Source organism: Colletes gigas, unplaced genomic scaffold (genome assembly GCF_013123115.1).
Source record: "Colletes gigas isolate AHSC1104 unplaced genomic scaffold, ASM1312311v1 Colletes_gigas_Sc00036, whole genome shotgun sequence".
Classification (NCBI taxonomy): Eukaryota; Metazoa; Arthropoda; class Insecta; order Hymenoptera; family Colletidae; genus Colletes; species Colletes gigas.
The window spans coordinates 56,803-76,570 of record NW_025106665.1 but is presented as its reverse complement, the minus strand read 5'-3'; the positions used below and the strand labels follow the sequence as shown (position 1 = coordinate 76,570).

The following is a 19,768-nucleotide window of genomic DNA, read 5'->3' as shown; positions in this document are numbered from 1 at the left end:
GGGGGGAGCAACGATATCCCCCGCGCCGCAATTTTACAAGTTCTTTTCGATTAACGACCTCCGGGGGCACGAAAAGAGAAATCATCGAGGGGAAAAGTAAGACATTTTTCCCTTCTGGCCTCGTATCGACGCTCATTCAATGGCGACGGATGTCGAGGTGCAGTCTCGAAAGCTTATCTCCCCCGTTCCTCAATCCCAGTTCCAACTTCGAACCGTCGAATAAAAGGGAAGTTCCTACGAAGGTCGTCCGTTTCTCCCGCGTATCGCATCCGTTCCTTCGTATCAGGAAACGACCTTGCTGTTCGCGTTTCTCAAAGCGGTCCCTCGATCTTTGTTGCAGATAATCAACTACAACTCCGACAGAGGCGGCGTATCCGTGGTCACGGAGAAAGGTGACAGCACCACGAGTTTCCTGCTCGTGCAAGAAGCGAAACCATCCGACTCCGGACGGTACACTTGTAATCCCAGTAATGCTCAACCAAAATCGATCACCGTGCACGTACTCAATGGTGAGTGGTACCGACTTAATTGCGAACGGTTTCTCTTTCTCGTCTCGTTATCAAATCGTTCGCCCTTCCGCGACGGATTATTACCGTCCTCGAAGCGGAGGAAATTAATATACCCGGCGATTTCGTTCGGCGACGCGGAACTTTTTATCGGGCGAATTAATAACGAAGGAGGACGAACCTTTTCCGGATATTAATTTAAAGTTGATGAACGCCAAACAAAGGAGAACTACGAGAAAAAGAACGGAACCGCTGCCTTCGTTCGATACGACCGTTTAATTAATGAATCCTTCTTCGTCGCGTCCGATTAATGGGGTTGCCGCGCGATATTAATGCGTTCTTTAAGGGCATTTAGAACCACGCTTCGCTTCCTTTCACCCTTAAACACGTAACGCGCAATTGAAACGTCCAAACGTATGCGCGTATCTCTGAACGCCAAGTGCCTCCGGTTCAACAACGGAGCCAGTTTGCCATCGTAATTAGCTCGACTGGATGAAATTAAAGTGCGCCCAAGGAGTCCGCCAACTCTGGCCGCGCGACTTTGTGTCGCGAACCAAGAGTCTGGTGCACTCGGGTGCCATATTCACTGCGGCCTAAATTAAGCATTCTAGGCACGCCAAGATCCTAACGAGACACTTTGTTGCCGACATTGTCGTAAACTGATATTTTTGGACGGTTATGTGGGTCGCTCAGGCCCACAGTCCAGCGAAAGACTCGAAAAGACTCTATAAAGAAACCAAAGTAACAAAGTAATTTAAACTTCGAACGTAGCCTTTAAAATTAGTCCCTTGATGTACTCGACGATCGATCACCTATTCTTATTCTCGCCTGTATCCTTCTATCGCAGCTAACCGCATTGTACTACTTAATCTTGTTTAAATTTCTTCGTACGTACAATGTTCGTGAAGAATGATTTGTTTTAAGAATATCCAACGTTAAGATGCGTTGATTTCAATATATCAGAACTTCGGCTACGAATGATTGCGAAAGTTAATATAAAGAACTTAGGATGAGTCAGACTCGTAATTATATAGCAAGGGGTTAAGAGCTGGTAAGGCAGCTTAAGTTGATAATATTCTTAGCGGGCGATGGTACGGGTGTTTTCAGAAAATTTAAGTGTTGTCCTCTGTTTCAGGAGAGTATCCCGCGGCAATGCAGCACGGTGGCCAAGCTAAGCAACCGAGGCTCTACTCCCTTCTGCTCTGTCTGTGTCTGCTGCTTTACTAACTGTGTCATCCCCCTCCCCCGACCATCGGAAGTCCTTCCTACCCTGCATCGTATCGACGACAGTGAGCAAGGGTCTTCAACCGTGATATCAACCGACCGTGGGGACAAAAAACGCGAACGTCACCGAGTGGTGGTGCAGTGACACCGGTAACAAAAAAAAAAGATCGAAAAAATAGAAACCGGCTACGGTGCGCGCCGAGTGATCGCGCGGACGAAAAAGAGACTCGCGGTACCATCGTCGGTCGATGAAACGTTGTTGAACCGAATCGACGCGAACTTGGGGACCGTGTCGCTGAAACGCGACTGAATACGGCCCCGGGGGGGGCGTCGGTTAACGCCGAGCGAGACCAAGGAACCAGCCCGTGGCAAACGTCGACGGTAGCGTTCGACGTTGCAACAAAGTGACTGATCGTGATCGCGGGGCTCGAACAGACCACGGCGGGGCGAGAGGCAACGTAACGCGGAAATAATGCAGCGGCGGTTGGTCGCGAAACGATTAAACCCGACCCGGTCGCGGGACAAACGGAAATTGAGATGGCGAAAGACGGGAGAACGAGCGAGACGAGACGAGCGCCACGAGGGAGCCGGCGAACGGAACAAGCGACCGGGACAAAGGCGTGGATCAGAGTACAAAGGATCGCCTTTCCTCCGCAATTATTCAGCCACCCCGACACGCGGAATGTGTACGGAAGAGGTGGGACAGAAAGCGGTTAGAAGCCCGGGAACACCGATCGACAGCCGGATCCGTTTTCCATAGGCGCGTCATACGTCATTCGCGTCGAAAAGGGCGAATCGTTGCCACGCAACCCCCGTAATTTCGATCGTATCGCGTCGATCCACGCCGGTCAGACGACGGCCGGGCAGTCCCTTTGCCGTTAAAGACCAATAACCTCCGCCCGCGTACTCGCCTCACTTCCGGAACACTGGTTCTCGTAATATTTATACGAATGATTTCGACGGGTCGTACTCTATCGACGATCGCCCGCAACATCGAGCACACGCTCGCGCGGATCACGAAAATCTTCGAGGATGTCGATTATCCGTACTAATCGAGGGACAAATTCGAACCAGAGAATCACGAACTGAAACAACTGTAAATTAAATATCTTTCACGTAATGTAAACACACTACAAGCTCACGTCACGAAAGAAAATTAATTTTTTTTTAATACGACCAATTTTTATATTTTTTTTTATATTTACACTTATAATTTTGTCGTTCAGTACCACTATCTTTAGTAGTGTATTTGAATATCTTTACGATCGTTTCCTCGACGATTTTCGTTTTCCGCCCAAGTGCAAGCTCGCTTTCGCGGATAACTTTCGCCTCGCGGATACAAGTTTTTTAAAATGTCGACGTCGCGGTGCTCGAGCATCTTTGCGCGGGCCCTCGTTGCGCGCGGCATTGCAGCGGTATACGATCAAGCGTAACGAATTTTAACCCGGGCAGGATGAAACGCGACGGCCAGCGAGCAATTAATTCCCCGCTATCGCGACCCGATCGTAATACGTTTATTTACTACGGCGACCGATACATTGCGCGGATAAAGCTGCGCCGTATGGCAAAGTGGCGTCTCCTGTATCGATTAATGGCTTCGCCTAACAGACGGTGCACGCGACGGAGCCGAAAGCTCGCGAAAATCCTCGTCGGATACAGGGATCTTTCGAGTGGCACGATTCCACGTGTATTCCACGCTGCGCGACGCGTTCTTTGGCTACGATAATCGCCCACGCTCCTCGAACTCCAACAAACAACGACGACGATGCATTACGATGACGCTCGTTTCGTATTTTTTATGGTTTTTATATTTTTGATATTTTGATGATTCGTTCAGACAATCTTGCATACTTGAAGAATACAGAGATTCCCAATAATTATGATACGATCCAGGAGATGATTCTACGCGAAAAACTAGGTCGAAAACGTAGAACAAAGTTTGCTTACACGAGGTTCTGTTCTCGTGAAAATCGACTCTGAAGATTCGTGGCTTACGTGTGCATCAGAGTACAATTTTCAGATTAGAACAAGTAGAAGTAGTAAGTATTGGTCAGACGCGTCGGACAAATTTTATTCAATCGCCAGTGTAACCAACGAATTTTCAAATTTAATTATCTCGGAAAGGAAGCATTATAGAAACAAATTTTATTGCTACGTTTTTGACTTATTGTTTTTACTCGAAAGTTTTGGTACATGTTTTAATAACAAGAAAATTCTTGGCTGTCAATTTCTCACCAGACGCAACCACTGAGTAAGTAATGGATATTGGACGTTTAAAAGAAGAATGAAAATCAGTATGGATCGAATAACTGAATATTTATTCATAAAAAGTAAAATAAATATCTAGTCATTTCCTAACCAGCGTCTGTAAAAAGAGTGTGCGCCAGGATTCGTTTAATCCAAAAATTCTGCGACAGTCAACGCATTAATAAATGGATCCGTGGTTTGCAATATAAATTATTACTACGTTTGATCGTGACAGAAAATTTCTTATTACATCGTGCGTCGCAACACCGACCACAAAATTATCGAATTTAACATTTTTATACGTGCTAGAGTTAAATCCATAAAGTCGACTGCAAATTGTAATTTATACATTAATTACTTTGTAAAAATGAAATCGCCAGAGGATATTTTCTAGTAAATACGAAACGAATTGAATTGATATTAACGTATCAACTTTTGAAGTAATTAATGTCAGTAAACATTTTCGGATGATGTGCTTCGAAACTCAACGATGATACACGTACTTGAAGTAATGTTCGCAATAAAAACACCGTGTTCGTTACTTCTGTTCATTTACAGTTATAAAATTGCCGAAAACGGATTCGCAAAAATTTCTCTTCTGCGCGAGAAATAAAAAATTCCCACTGAAAAGGAAATCCTTGAAATCGGAAAAAAATAGAGAGAGAGACAAGAACCGAGAAGCTGGAAGAATAAAATAAGAAAGAAAACTTGATGACAAGAAAGAAAAACGTCCAACAAAAGCGCGATGTTGACATTTTTATTTTCACACCTACTTTTTACTAAAATGGTTGACCATTATCTAGGATTTATTTATACCTCCGAGTTCCTATATTTTAAGTCTGGTTTTATTCAGAAAAATACTCGCCCAGGTGTTCCCTTTGTAAGATATAGGCAGTCGTCAATTGAAATATCCAACAATCGCGTTCGTATGAAATCCGAGCCAATAATAAATCTCGAACGTTGTATGCTTTACTTTTTACATTCTATACATTTCATACCGACCTTTCAGCGCGGACTTTTTTTCATCCAAGATAGAAACGAATAATCGTACAATTGCAAAGAAATGCTAAATAAATTGGAGATGCCGCTTCTCGCAGAAGTCCCTTGGAAATCGTCTGTAATACAAACGGGGAATAATAAATTCTATGCAAATAACTTCTTCGACGAATGTATTAAATTTAATGGCTGTTTAATGGGTAAATAGAGCTCGATAGAACGTTGAAAGCTAATGTAGAAAGGAAAAGCCTCGATAATCAGTTTCGTTGCGCACGATGGTAATCTGCATAAGATTACAGCTCGGATTGTATATTTATTTGGAACCTTTGGCATTACGTTATTTCGCAAGCTTTTCCGTAGTTTTAGGATTCGTTCAAAGAAGACGTAATATATGAGTCGAAAAACATTCGGGAGTTATATCAGCTCGCGCTGACCGTCTACCCGTCGTTGGTTTTGCCGCGATTAATAAAACTTCCTCCGCCGAAGGTGGAGCGAAAAAATAAAATAACCGGAAATATGAATAATGAATGAAAACCAGGGAAACGGTTTAATCCGAGGACTCGATGCGGACGACCGCGGTCGGAAGTCGAAGTAATATCTAGTAGCGAGGTAAACGTGATTAAAAAAGTTTCCGCGGGGGGGTAATACGATGACCCGATTACACGTAAGAACACTTCTCTCGTCGCCGCGTGAATAATTGCGTCTCCGCAACATCCGAAAACCGCGAAGAATAATGGTTCCTTCGGCCGGAGCTGGGATTATCTTAACAAACATTCGAGCATTCGAGCATCCCTTCGACGACCGCGCGAAAAATAATATCAGAGAATATATAATTTATGGTTTAGTCGGGATCAGAAAAGAAGATTACCTAAAATGATAAATTCAACCGAATCCTCGATGGGCTCGCGATCGTTTAAAAATCCCTTTTCCAAGAGGCTGACTACAAACAAAACCCTCGAGAATAACCCGAGGAAGATATTACTATACTTCAACTTGGGTATTCAAAGTTTATACGCAGCACTCGAACGCCTATAAAATATTCGAACATTAAATTATTCGAGTAGCCCCGACCCTGGTTGCTTTTCCGTTTCTTCGCCGCTGCTTCACCCGCACGCGATCGCGGTAGATTTTTCCCTCCTAAAAATCAGCCGGTTCCGGTGCAAAAGGGAGGAAGGAAGAGAGGAGAGAAAAAGGAAGCACGCGAAACAAACGGGGGGAGAAAAAAACCAAGGGAACAAGAGCAAAGACGGTGGCGGCGGCTGCAACAACGCCCGGCGTTCTCCGGCCGCCATTTATCAAGGTAAACGCGAGGTGCACCGCATAATGTTCGCGCCGAGGTTCTCCACCCTCGACCCTCGAGGTGGATGTGTCTGCGTTACATACTGCCGCTCGTGCATCGCCACAGAAATTCGCGCGTGTACGCACACCCACGCACGCACGCGCTCGTCATCGAGGCCGTGTCTCTCCAGAAACGTTTGGATTACGGGTCAAACGCTGACCGATTAGGATTGCTCGCCCGACAGTCGCGTTGCCCCTTCGAGATTGCTTGTCCGCTGTCGCGTTAACGCGATGCGTCCTCGTTGCTGTTTGCCAGCGTCTGATACGAGTAAACTTGGTCTTCGGATGAATTAATTAACCGCCGTGTGGCCATTTATCGATTCGACGCGGGCAAAATGAAAATTTCGAGGCTCCGGGACTTTTCGAGATAATCTATGATTACGAAACTTTGCGCCATTAGAGCTTGATGGAATCTTAATTAAATTTTACGTTGCAGCCGTCGATCGACGGTGTAATGGACGTCGCGAAAAATTGTTGATTGAGCTCGATGATACTCGGTACTCGTTAATAAGACCGTAGAACGAGATTGCAAAATTGATAGGTTAATCCATGGACGACCGAAACGAGATTTTAATGTTTTTGTATTAGTAAGAGAGAAATAGCTTTGGTTAGGCATTTTCATTTTCGTGTTTTCTACCGATATTGTTCTTAAATAATTTCAGAAGTTTTTCCGCGGTGTAGAGATAATTTAGTTTCCAAGAACAATATCGAATTCGATATTTCTTGTGTGATATAAAGTCGAATGTGAAAGAGCTTCGTAGCAAATGCGTACGAGTGGAAATACAACCGAGGTGTCGTTATTATATATAACTTCTATACGAATTCGCAACTATATAAATTATTTTTTGTCGCGATCGTTAAAAAGACGGTAACAGAGGTACAATGCAGCGTACATAATATTGAAGCCCGTGGAATTGCAAAATGTCACGTCACCGCGAGGTACAATTATTGTCGTTTCGTTGTATCAGATGTAGATATACGTTAGCTTTGCATAAATTAATGAACTGCTGTCCCATCGATTTTCTTTTGAAAATATAAAGTTAGAAGCGGAATACTTTCAACGCCATGAATGTACGTGAATTGTTTTCAACGCGAAAGAAATTATGAAAAAAAACAAGTAATTTCTTAGCTTCATTCATACGGTATCAAATAAAGATATACATTTACATTTATCGTATTCGTCATTAAAAGAATCGTACAATGAAACTGTATGAAATATTTTTTCGAGCATCCTTGAATTTCAGGCTCTCATTATGGATGAAATTTATATAATATTCAAGACTGATTTAATACTACGCGTTCTGTTTTATTCAAATTGTTCTCGTATCAGTGGCAGAATTCCTTCCTCGAGTGAAAAGGATCAACGCCAATATGAATAAATCAAACGACAGTAAGGAATTAAATGATCCGCGGCATGCAACCGTCCACCTATCGATATTTTCCCTATCTTCCCTCTTTCAAACCATCGCGAACACTTCCCATGAATATTAAACGAAACAATATCTGACGCGGACATGCTCTCTCCGTTTCAACTTCGCGAAACTCGCTTCAATCGGGAACTAGATCTATTTTGCTAAAGTTACAATGAAAATATTTGCTCGTCGGCGTCGAACTACATAACGAACGTCCGACTATTCAACACGGTACGAATGGGTAAACGTGTACATTTAGGGATACTCGCGCGCAAGGAACAACCGAAGAAATAAGAACAACCGGACGGAATATGAAAAGACGTCCGCCGAAAGAGATACGGGACCGCGTTCCACATTTAACGACGGTCAGTTCCATTCGAGTCGGCTCGCAAACCGGTGCAATAAAAATCCCGGTCCGATTTTCCCGTTGAATTATGAATGCCGCCGTTTTAATAATTCCCGTCGGTGGCAGAGAAATGGCCAGACCACAATTATATAAACTCCCGTGTATCATACAAATGCATCTAAACTTCGCGGCCGTGTAATTCCGGGCTTTGGAACCTCCAACGTTCTGTAGATTATATTGAAAGCGTTCGCGACTCGAGATTGTTATAACCGCGGTCGACCCGCGGCGTAATACTAAAAATAACATTTATTTCTGTCGGCGATAAATACGAGGAAAAGAGCTCGCCGCGGGACGAAAGGGAAAAAGAAAATAAGAGGAAAGGACAGTTTGCCTGGACAAACAAAGATAATACGAGCCACCTTTATTGATCGATTCTCGTTAACGCGACAGCGTCCAGGTACTTATTTCCCCTGAACGATTCCGGAACCTTTTACGTCAAACGGGGGATGACGCGCGATCGCCGGTGCACGTGGAGTGGCCCTCCGAAAAAATCGAACCGAAAACAGCCGGTGGTTCGCGGAAAGGCTGAAATTTTGACAGTGATTCATACCGCGCGTAAACCTGGCCCGATTTAATTCAATATTCGAGCGTGCTTCGCCGTTCTCCACCCTTCTGTGACGGAACTCAAAGCGACCCAGATTAAAACGGTCTAGAAAATCTGATTCGAAAAATACGGTTGACCGCGATACAAAGGGTACGCCCTGTATAGCTAGATGAGAGGAGCGCAGGTAAATGAGAAGATGTCTGGGCAAAGAAAGAAAGATACGACGCTCCTCTCGCTTAACGACCATTCCCAAGTCACACTTGCCGCGTCATTTATTTCGCTGGGAACGAACGGGACGTCAAAGGAATGCATTCGTCTCTGGTTGTGGCCTGGAAAATAATTATAAATAGTCTTGATAGTTCGCGGAGCCACTGATTGATGCTTCTGCCGGAGGGAAAAAATCAAAGGCAAACATAAGACAGACGGTAACGATCGTTTCTCTCTGTTCGTGACTTCCTGGCTATTTTATTTAAATGCGATCGAAACGAACTGGAGTTGATTTTTATCGCGACTGAATTTTGAGACCGAAGAGATATTTAAAACTCTTTAACCTATTTAAATGCAACGATCTGCGTAATAATAGCCATAATTACTATTCTTCTGCGAGATAAAATCTTTTATTAAACGATTTGCATTCATATTTTATGAAATAATCAGGTATCGTTTCAAAATTTGTGTAAATCGAACACGGTGGTTTAATATCTGAACTACATGATTCATTTGTGAACCATTATATCAATTTAGACTCGAAGACGATATCAATTAACGTCGAAACAGTTTTAGTTTATGTCTGGCCATAAACCCGCGTGACTACTTACAATTATTACATTGTTAGAACTACCATCTTGGAATTTCCTGCACAGAATTTCCAACACGTCCAATTAACACGCTCGTTAGACGTAAACAGTTAGTAGCAGTATATTGTACAATAGTTTCGCGACAGTGGCGTGAAATTTGTATGCCAACGAAAGAACCAAGGATGAAAAATGTCTAGGTAAAAATAACGAATTACACGCGGGTCAGCTCGAGGCGCGTATTCTTCGTTCATATTTCGGTTTACAACTTCAATAGCTAAATCAGAGAGAGCGGTGCGCCAAATGTGTCGTTGCAGCGTGGATTAGTATTCGCCGCGTCGCGCGAACAGGCAAGAGAAATCTACGTGTCGTTTTATACAGTTGCCGTATCGTGCATCGAATGAGAAGCGACCGGGGACACTCGTCGAACGTCACTGTATACTCGCATCAAAGCAATTAGCCGGTTTTATCGCGACGCCGCAGCGCGTTGCCGCGAAAATTCGATCGAACTTCTCTATCTGGTAGAAACTTGTGTCCACTTCACGCTCATATTTTAACCGTATTCCACGTACTCGTGTTACTTTTATTGACACTTTTTACTGAAACTGCCTACACAACGGGCGCGATCTATCGAGCGATCACGATAAACGAAACAAAGACGAGGATGCGTTTTCGGAGTAGTCTGCGCCGACGAGGACGCTCCGAAATCCAACCGAATGACGTTCGAATCATTAACCGGTATTTACATGTGCGTGAAACATAAACGATCGCGGCGGGCCGTGTAATACTCTTCCTAATTTCAGAGAATCGTCGTGAATATCGGACTGCGTCGTGCAGCGCGCGAGCAACCTGAAACGCGGAATATTTGCGCGACACTACCGTTAACCCTTTCACACGCGAAACAGTATGTCGCGGGAAGAGAAGAATCAATCAAAAATCATAACGACACAATTTTGATAAATTCATTACGATCACAATCGCGGGTTTTTTATTGTCAAAATGCACTCGAACGGTAACCCTCGCACGGCTGAGGCTCTCTTCCACAGTCTGAATAAAATAATAGAATACGCGAGGCGACCGAAGAGCTGTCCCCCACCGTTTGGCACGCCCCTTGTTTTTCAGTCATGGTGTCAACATTTTTATGCGAATAATCATCGTGCCATGGTATCGAGAAAGGTAGCTAAAATTCTGTCAGAGTGAAATTTCAATACGAAAAATTTGTCAGGAATTCTTATACTAAATATTATCGTGACTTGAAACGAAGGAATTTACATAACATAATCTAACGAACATCCGACGTTGCAGTTTGATCAAAATCAACTGTTCTAGAATGCAGAAAGATTATCACTTATCTCGCGTTTCTTCGAGCAAACCTGTACGGCGCTCTCTGACTCTCAAACAAAGAGAGAAAATGAGATGGCGTAATACAATGCTGTTCCACGTAAATTCCAGAGGTTCAGAAGCAACCCCCATTCTATCTTCGTTACCATGATAAAGGAACGTAGGATAACGTTACCTTATGTGCACGCGTCTCGTGCAAACCCAATACACATCGTAGAGGAGAACAAAGGGACTTCGTCTATGGATAGTACAAACGTAAAAGCAGGAGATGCGTCTGGCGTGATTCAGATTGGGGTAGCGTAGCCTTGAACGGTCGATCGAGCATGATTACAAACTGTAGTTTGAAGCGTGTCGAAGAGGAACGTACGTACGAGTTGCAAACGACCGAGCCTTAGCCGTCCAAGGATTGATACATGGTAAAAGTTTCATTCGACGATTAGGTTTTTAGGGATTAGTTTTCGAAACACTTGTATACGCGAAAGGGTTGCAAGAAAATGGGAATAGTTCACCTCCGGTCAATTTTGACCAGTTTGTATCGAGGAGATTTTAACTAGTCTAACGACGATGATTAACGATCAGTGTACTTTTCCTCGACTGTAAATATGTATTAAAATATCGTTTAGTTGTTTAGTTGGCTTGGACAATATCTAACGACGACGACATACTGCATGGCCATTACTATACGATTCGTTTTGTATGATACGCTGTACATGTATATTTTGACCAACGGACGACAACTATTACTTGTAATCGTTGAACGAAAAAAAAAATGGAAAAAAAATGAAAACGGGAAGGGATAAATACGAGAGTTTACTATGAATGTTAAGGACAAAAAAAAAAAATAAAGAAAATACGAAGAAACTATCTACTATTAACGTCGAAAATACATAAACGATACGTCGTCTAACAGTATAACCACGATCACGTGTAATATAAGAGCTCTAGTAGTTTGATAAATCGAATGTAAAAGATTACGTCTAACATTATATCGATATGCGTAAAGTATACACCGTAATTACTGTAACGCAACATTACTGTCGTTGTAACGTTATCGCCTAGTCAGTGTAAAAAAAAAAAAAAAAATGAAACAAGAAAAACACCCAATTATACAACCGAATCGCGACTCGCGTTCGCTCGACAAATGGACAGAAGGGAACTGTGAATATATTATCTTGTATATCAATCAGTTTTTCGTGTGAACGCGTGTGCGTATGTGTGCGTGTATGCGTCTATAGTCGAAGGAATTGTACGTTGCGGCGGAAAGACCAGACATGTTTGGAAGTCGTGTCATTACGTGTACAAAGAACATAGCGTTTTCACGGTGGTTCGTTCGTCACGCCGACCACGAAAAAAAAAAAATGTATGAATTACCTTTTCAGGTATCAACTTGGGGCAGAATGATGTATTCCATAATCAACATTTCGATCCAAATCGGAATTTTATTATTTCGCGTTCCAAGTACAAAATCGTTACGGTATTTCTAAACTGTTTCGCTTGGCGTTATTATCGATTATTAAAAAGTACGATCGAAGAAGCGCCTGCTTTTATTTCAGCGAAGAAAATAAAAGAAGGCGTGCGATCGCGGGGCAAAAAAAGAACGAGTTGATGCAACGCGAAAATGAGGATCGCGGAAAGTAACCTTCGGTGGCCACTTGATTTCGATCCCGCTCGTAACAAGCAGACTACCGGCGCGAGCAAAAGCAGAAACGAAGGTACGAGCGACGCGTGTAAATACTCGTTGAAAGGGACGTTTCGCGCGTCGAGACCAAATGAAATAGGGAAAAGACAGACGCTAATGGGCCGGGCGCGAGCGAAACGGATTGGATCCGAATGGACTCGAGAAAAAGTTTCGCCGATCTCCAGGGAATAATGGTTCATCGCGAGCGATGAAAAGGAAATTAAAGCCGCGAGAATTTTCGCACGGCTGCCGAATCCCGCGATGGCTTCCCCGGTCGGCTCGAATAGAGTTATAATTGTGAATATGTAAGTAAGTAGCGAAGAGAGTGAAGTTTGTTCACGGAGTTAAGAAGCTTGATTGGTAAGATTGTGGATGTAGGAAAGCGAGGAGTGGTCGGCTTAATTCGTTCCACCGTGCCCGTTCGTTTTCAGGATGGAGGACGGTACCGAAAAGGTAACGTAAAGGAGCAGGAAGCGGACGACGAAAGCGGGGCACACAAAGAGAGAATCGAAAGGAGTCGCGCGAAAGAGTCGAGAAAAGCGGGAAAAGGAAGCGATGTAAAACTACTCGTCGACACCGCGGACTAAACGGCTCCGTTGAAAACTTTCTAAAGACTTTTCCAGGCTCTGGTCGCGTCTCTACCGGTTCGAGCTCCTTCCAAGGGCGCCGTCTTTCCCGAAAAGACAGAATCATTTCTTGCCGGGACAAATGGTGCGATTCGCCGGAGGCTACGAAAAGCAAGGATTACCAAACGGAAGGATTTATTTGACTGTGACTGACAACGGAGCGATTTGATTTGATTGCCTGCAGTATCAACATCCGTGTTCGCAATTATTTGCACGCCGACTTGAAAATGATTTCAACGCGCAACGCCAGCAAACATTGTATTTTTCCTTGCTCCGTATTTGTTTGCGTCGGTGTTAGCGTCGGGAATCCGTTTTTGTACTTTACGCGTTTCGTTCGCGCGTTTATAACGCGTCTGTCCTTTGTATCATTCTTTCCGTTAATATCTTTATGCATCGATCTTATAATCCAGAAACGCGCTTTTGTAACCGTCAATTTTATCGCCCGTTTACATTTCACGAGCTTGATTTAATCGCAGGGAATGTATTTGTCCTTTGTATCGGAAGGACTATATTTGTCGCCAGCTTCAAAGTCATTTCGATTCGCAAGCGGGGATTTACAGCTGCGCTCGTTACCCGGGCGAACATCAAAACACGACCAGCCTTTGAAACGTGCATTTCAGTTTCCGCGTCGGCGTTGTGCGATTGTATATACGCTTGAATAGCCAATAAATCGAATAAAGAGCGACCGCATTGTATGAATTTCGTCCGACTGCCAGTTCATTCGACGTGAGCCGCATTCGAGCGAGTGTGGATACATGAGAGAAACGAGCGTGAGAGACGAAGAGTGAAAATTATGTGCGTGTAAATACCGTCAAATTACTTCAATTATTCCAGACTCGATACGTTCGAGCATTCACTTTAAATGTAAACGAAAACATGGTGATAAGATGCGTCGCGGTCGAACAGCGTCAAACGTACGAAAAGAAAATAAGAAACGAACGACTCACTTGTACATCTATCCTTTTCAGTTACACCATTCGACTGCCAACCCTTAGACACGGCGACTAACACGAAAAAAAACAAACAAACTTTCATCTGTTTTACATCTAAACCCTTTGCGTTCCAGATACGCCGTACCACTCATAGATAGGCTAAAATATACTTAATAAGTGTTTCGTCTAGCCTACGATGTATATTGTATCTATAATCAGAAATAAATTATCGACCGTAAATCTCGATGGCATTTCCGACAGCTGTGAGCTAATATTTAATCGCGACGGTGTACCGAACGTTATTGAAATTTTCAGCGTTCCAGCGCTAAATGAACGCCGTGGACCACGGGACAACGTCGAACAAAGGTAAGCGACGAACAAACGATATTGTTCGTCGAACAAGAATGTTCCTCCTTCGTTACATTACTGACGTCCATGGTAAGCATACATGGAATTATAATTATTACGATACACAGTAAGTAGAATGTACATAACGGTGATGTTATTATGATAAAGCGTCAGTATTTTGGTCCCTTGTCTTCGCTGTCACTGCTTCAACTGAGCATTAAGAAACACATGATCGAGTACGACCGATTAAAGTAAATGTAATTCGATAAAATCACTCGGAACGTAGGAGGGGGAGTAATTAATGACTCGCACGCGCGACAGGCATAAATAGCAAATAATAGAGCCACCGATGGGTAGGGACCAATTAAAGTTGACAGAGTTACAAAACTTGATAGGTGGGAGAACGCTTGAAACCCTCCTGGATCGAGTCGGCTGAAGGATAAACGTTAGACACGCGACATACGAATTTGCATGGACGATGCATTATCTACACGTGTAATGTGACATTCCCACCCCTCGATTACCGAAGCCAAGCCTGCTTGCAATTACACCACCTGCGGTTTGGCCTTAGCCGATCTTCCTGATTATCTATTCTACCCCACCGTGCCCTCCTAAACCTTTCAATTTGTCTTGGAGTGGTGATTTGCTGGTCATTCGTAAGATCCCATCGAGGCGTGAAACAGGTGCATTTCGTTACAATGCTTGTGCCGACGTTAATGTTGCTTGATATCGATAGCATATATCCAGGGGTGCACAACTTAAATATTGCCACAGGCCGAACTTCGATAGAAATTTCGACCGTATCCCCAAAGTAGACCAAATTAAAATATCGTTTCAAGAGAGAGAAATACAATTTACGTTGCGTATCGATAAAACTTTATTTTATTCTATTTGCTCTGCATATTATAAAACAAATAATAAATTCCACACGTGGCGAAGTTGCGATGGACGGTGTACGCAACTTTGATGTTTCGAAATTGCATTTAAGGTTTGCTGCAAGCATACAACCCAGTTACATTCTACAGAAAGAATGTACGTAATAACTTAAATTTATATCTTTCTCAAGAATAAGCTTTGCAAACTGTCATCGTAAGTCCCCTTATCCTTTAAATCTGTTTATAAAGACAACGAAGGTTCTTTAAACACAAAATACCGCGTATCGTATTTTCCAAGAACTGAATTTGTACGTGCGATCAAACAATTTCATCGAATTGCCTCGCTTGAATCAAATCCCCTATGGTTGGCGAAATTATAAACACTGACGTATGTACAGAGTGAATATTGCAACAGGATTCTTTCAAATAACTCGTATTTATTGCAAAAAATATTTCGAACAAAAGTTTCATGTTTTTGTCGAAAACACACAATACCTTAATCCATGTTGTTATTTTGATTATTTAATAGAACGTCTGAAAGAGCTTAAAAATCGAAAATAAAGATTACTCTATATTACCGTGTTTTCCAGCGTTCCAAAAACGGGGAGTACAAATTTCGCTAAAAAAAAAAATCTCAAGCACGATCGCTAATTGACATCTATACTATATTGGCCTTTGATCCTCTTTCCACAATGCAACAGTATTTGAAAAACAACGGTCTCGCGAAGCCCGACATTTATCCGCCTGGCAACAAGCGGATGCGACACATCGAAATTCCCACTCGTGGGAAGAATCAAAGCGACAGCGCGAGAGAGACGGACGGCGATACAACGAAACGCGATATGTGTAAATATCCGGGGAATACCGGGACCAACGCCCCGAACGAGCCCTCCTCGACGAACAAAGATTTCCCACCTGTGCGTCGACGAATCCTTCAAAGATCTTCGAAACAAATAATACGCGCGGGTTAAGGTTCGCCGGATGCATCGATGCGTCGCGAGTAACGAGCTCCGTAGATTTCCGCGAAATTTCGTATAACGCGATTCTGGGGGGTGGAAAGGAGGAAACGCCCGGCGCGAGAAGAAAAGAAAAGGCCGAAATTTCGAGTAATGACTGCGGGAGCACCTGCACGCCTTGTTATTCAGGTATCGGTAGGTGGACGGATAAGGGGTGAGCCTGGCGCAGCGCGCGCTTTCTGTGGTATTGATTACAGCCTCCTATCCAGGTGCACAAGCAGGGTCAAATCTGCCCCTCTCTCCGCTTCCACGTCTGCTCCTTCCTCCCTTTTCCATCTCCTCTTTCCCACCCAGCGAACGTGATCTCCCTCTTTCCTCCCTCTGCGTCTACACTCTATCGCGTTTCTACGTTCTTTTCCCCATCCCTTCGCGACCGTCTCCTCTCTCGCTTGCGCTCGGCTACCTGCCCTGTACTCTTCCTCGTTTTTTTCTCTCCGCTGTTTCACCTGCACGCGAATATCGAGCGAACGGAAAGAAAGAATCGCATTAACGTCCCCCGTAATTGCGTATAGGCGCGAACATCGAACGAGGCTCGCGCATCACGGATCCCGTTTCAAAGGAGACCCCGACGCGTGTCGTTTTTCACGTTTCGAGCAATATCTTTCTTGGGAGATGCAATACACTATGGCGCTACTTTGCTGCGGGTAGGAACTCGGGAAATTTTGTAGGAGGCGTGAAAAGCAGGCTTTTCTAGCAGGCCCTGCCTTAGACGACTGGGATATTTGGAAGTCGTTCGAGGAATGTATATGTATATGTATGGCAATTGAGAGGTCGGTCGAGCGCTTGTGAGAACGCGACCCCCTCTGGTGGCGAGCATGGGAGGCGACGCCACAACACTTTAGACCTACTAGCGTCAAACCACGATATCGAGTTTCTCCTATAATTTTAGTGTTAAACGTTTAACATTTAAGGATGCGTTGCGAGGATAACAAATATCTTCTGATTTTATACAGGGTGTTCCGCCACCCCTGGGAAAAATTTTAATGGGTAATTCTAGAGGCCAAAATAAGATGAAAATCAAGGATACTAATTTGTTGATTGAGGCCTCGTTAAAAAGTTATAGAAACATTTCCGGCCACACAGTATATTTGCGGTAAAGAATTTTGTTCCCGAAAGTACGTAGGATTTCAAGGTTATGTCTGTTCACCAAACATGATTGTAGTCGACCCCCGCAACCAAAAATAATTTCTTCAGAATGATTTGAAGTTTTGTAATGTAATTTTTTAATAACTTTCTAGCGATAAGAAATTGACATTCTTGATTTTCGTCTTATTTTGGCCTCTAGAATCTCCCATTAAAATTTTGTTCCAGGGATGGTCGAACACCCTGTATAGCAAAACAATATTACTCGACGCTGACCCGAGGAGAGCTGGGATCCTCCAGACTGACACGTCGTAAAAATTGAAGTAAATACGTGTCGCGAAACGAGCCGAAAATTCTGTTGCCGGTTCGCCAGCACCATTCCCATCCATAATTCACAACTTACGGCAGCGAATCCAAGGGTCCTTTCGAATGTTTCCCACAAAGTCCTTCGCTCGTCTCGAAACTACTTCGAAGACCCTACGTTCAATAAGGCCCCCGCTATATTTGCGCCGCTTGTAAACATTCTCAACGTAAATTATTCTACGACCTCAGCCATTTCATTAAACGTACAAAACGCTTCTTGCAAACTCTGTCAACCACAAACTACAGAATAGTTGTCATCGGTGAATCGTTCTGTAGTCTCGAGATGCACTCGCGTATGTGGCAATCTATTTAATCAAACAGCATGGTTGTTTTCGGGACTCTTAGTTGACAGACAAGGACGAGTCGATCGATTTGTCCCCGTTTCGTCGCGAAATCACCTGATTCCCTCGAAAATCGATCGGGGTACCTGTAACCTGTCGCGTCGGTCTGTCACGTACGCCTAAAGCAAACGGAACTACCGCCAGCGATATTTTTTTGCCGTTTGATAGATTGATGCTACGAGAAAATCAGAGCCCGACTGTGAAAAGTCTACTATGCAGAAGCTTCGTTTTTCCGCGTGTAATTGGATACGTCTGTTGTGCTAGAGCTGTATTTCTCTATCGAGTCTCCCATTCTATAAATATTGATAGACCTTAATTCACCGTTAGCTGTACGTGGGATTCGATTTCAAGCAAATTTTAAACTACTTCATAATAAAATTAAAAGAAATGAGACACAGTAACAGTTATAGGGGGAAAAAAGGATCTACCAGATTCCGAAAATCCGAAGGTTAATAATATGCGTATTTACCCGGGGGCAATATAACGTAATTCTACTCTGTAATATGATAATACGCCGATAATATCCTTCAAATAGAATTTAATTTCGCGTATAATATGAATTACTATTATTATTAGTATTATAGAATTAGAACGGGTAAATTTCTTTAATTAACTAACAACTATATTTAAAACTGTCTAAACTTTCAGTAGAATAGGTCTGTATCCGGTCAGCCGGATTAAGGAAATACGATACCATCGGCAGAATACCATTGTTGTTATTGAAAAACAATTGAACGTTGATGTTTTCAATACTTTCAAAGATAGCACACCGTAATATTTTATATTGAACAATTGTTTTCAATTACGCGATAAAAATGCAACGTAAAAAGATAGAAATGCAAATTAAATTACCAAACTCGAACAGTTTGTTTCAGAAATTTGTAAAAGGATAACATCGCGCTTGAATTTCATCGAATGCATCGTAATGATCGAACCGATAAAACATACACAAGTTCGAAAGCGAAGATTAAAATACTTTAAAATAGAAATGTAAAACTGGAAATAAACTTCCATGGCGAAATTATCTTATTTCAATAGAAGTATTTATAGCATAATTATGTATACGCGTATACGCGTAAGCACTAGTGATCCGCGAATTATCCTACCGTCAACAATTCGCTTAATGCAACTACGTGTATGTTACATAATAACGAGATATTATATTGCAAACCGCGAGCACGTTGCATCGAGTATTACAAACAGGGAGATAATCGAAACAACATTGTATTGCAAAACACGCTTAAGATATCGATGATCGTATTATAAATTTAAGGGCTCACGTTTGCTGACGGAAACAAAGATTTAATATAGGTTACTCGGCTGTTTTTTTACGAAGTAACCGAAGCTCAAAAATAGAGTTCAAGTGTCCTAATACTTACCGGTAGCGTACGTTTCCTGCGAGTCGGTGACTTTCGCCGCGATCACGCGACAATTATTGCTTCGAGCGGAATCAACTCGTGCGGCTGTAAGTGCAATTTAGCTGGCCGTTCGAAGTATAATGCGCCAGTTCGATACACGATCTAACGCGGTACAAACGAGCGGTGTAAGCGCAGAAAACCCCGAACGAGCCGCAAACAATCGATAACATCGTTTTCCAACGGGAAACGGTTACGGTACCCGTGGGTTCTATTTTTCGCATTACGGAAACTCCCGTTGGATATAAGACGGAGCCAAGTTGGCCGTAGAAGGAAACGCAAG

At 43.2% G+C, this 19,768-nt stretch overlaps 1 protein-coding gene across 2 annotated transcripts in view; it reads left to right on the top strand.

The window, feature by feature from the left end:
- Positions 1-4,377, top strand: part of LOC122402460 (zwei Ig domain protein zig-8-like) — a 387,868-nt gene extending 383,491 nt beyond the window's left edge. Inside the window, exons 6-7 of one of the 2 annotated variants that reach the window (XM_043405252.1) lie at positions 341-509; positions 1,645-4,377. In XM_043405252.1, coding sequence (XP_043261187.1) covers positions 341-509; positions 1,645-1,733 — 258 coding nt within the window. In that variant the 3' untranslated portion in view covers positions 1,734-4,377. Of the gene's footprint in view, positions 1-340; positions 510-1,641 lie in introns of both variants that reach the window. The other variant, XM_043405251.1, reaches the window with a different exon arrangement.
- Positions 4,378-19,768: the final 15,391 nt, after the last annotated feature.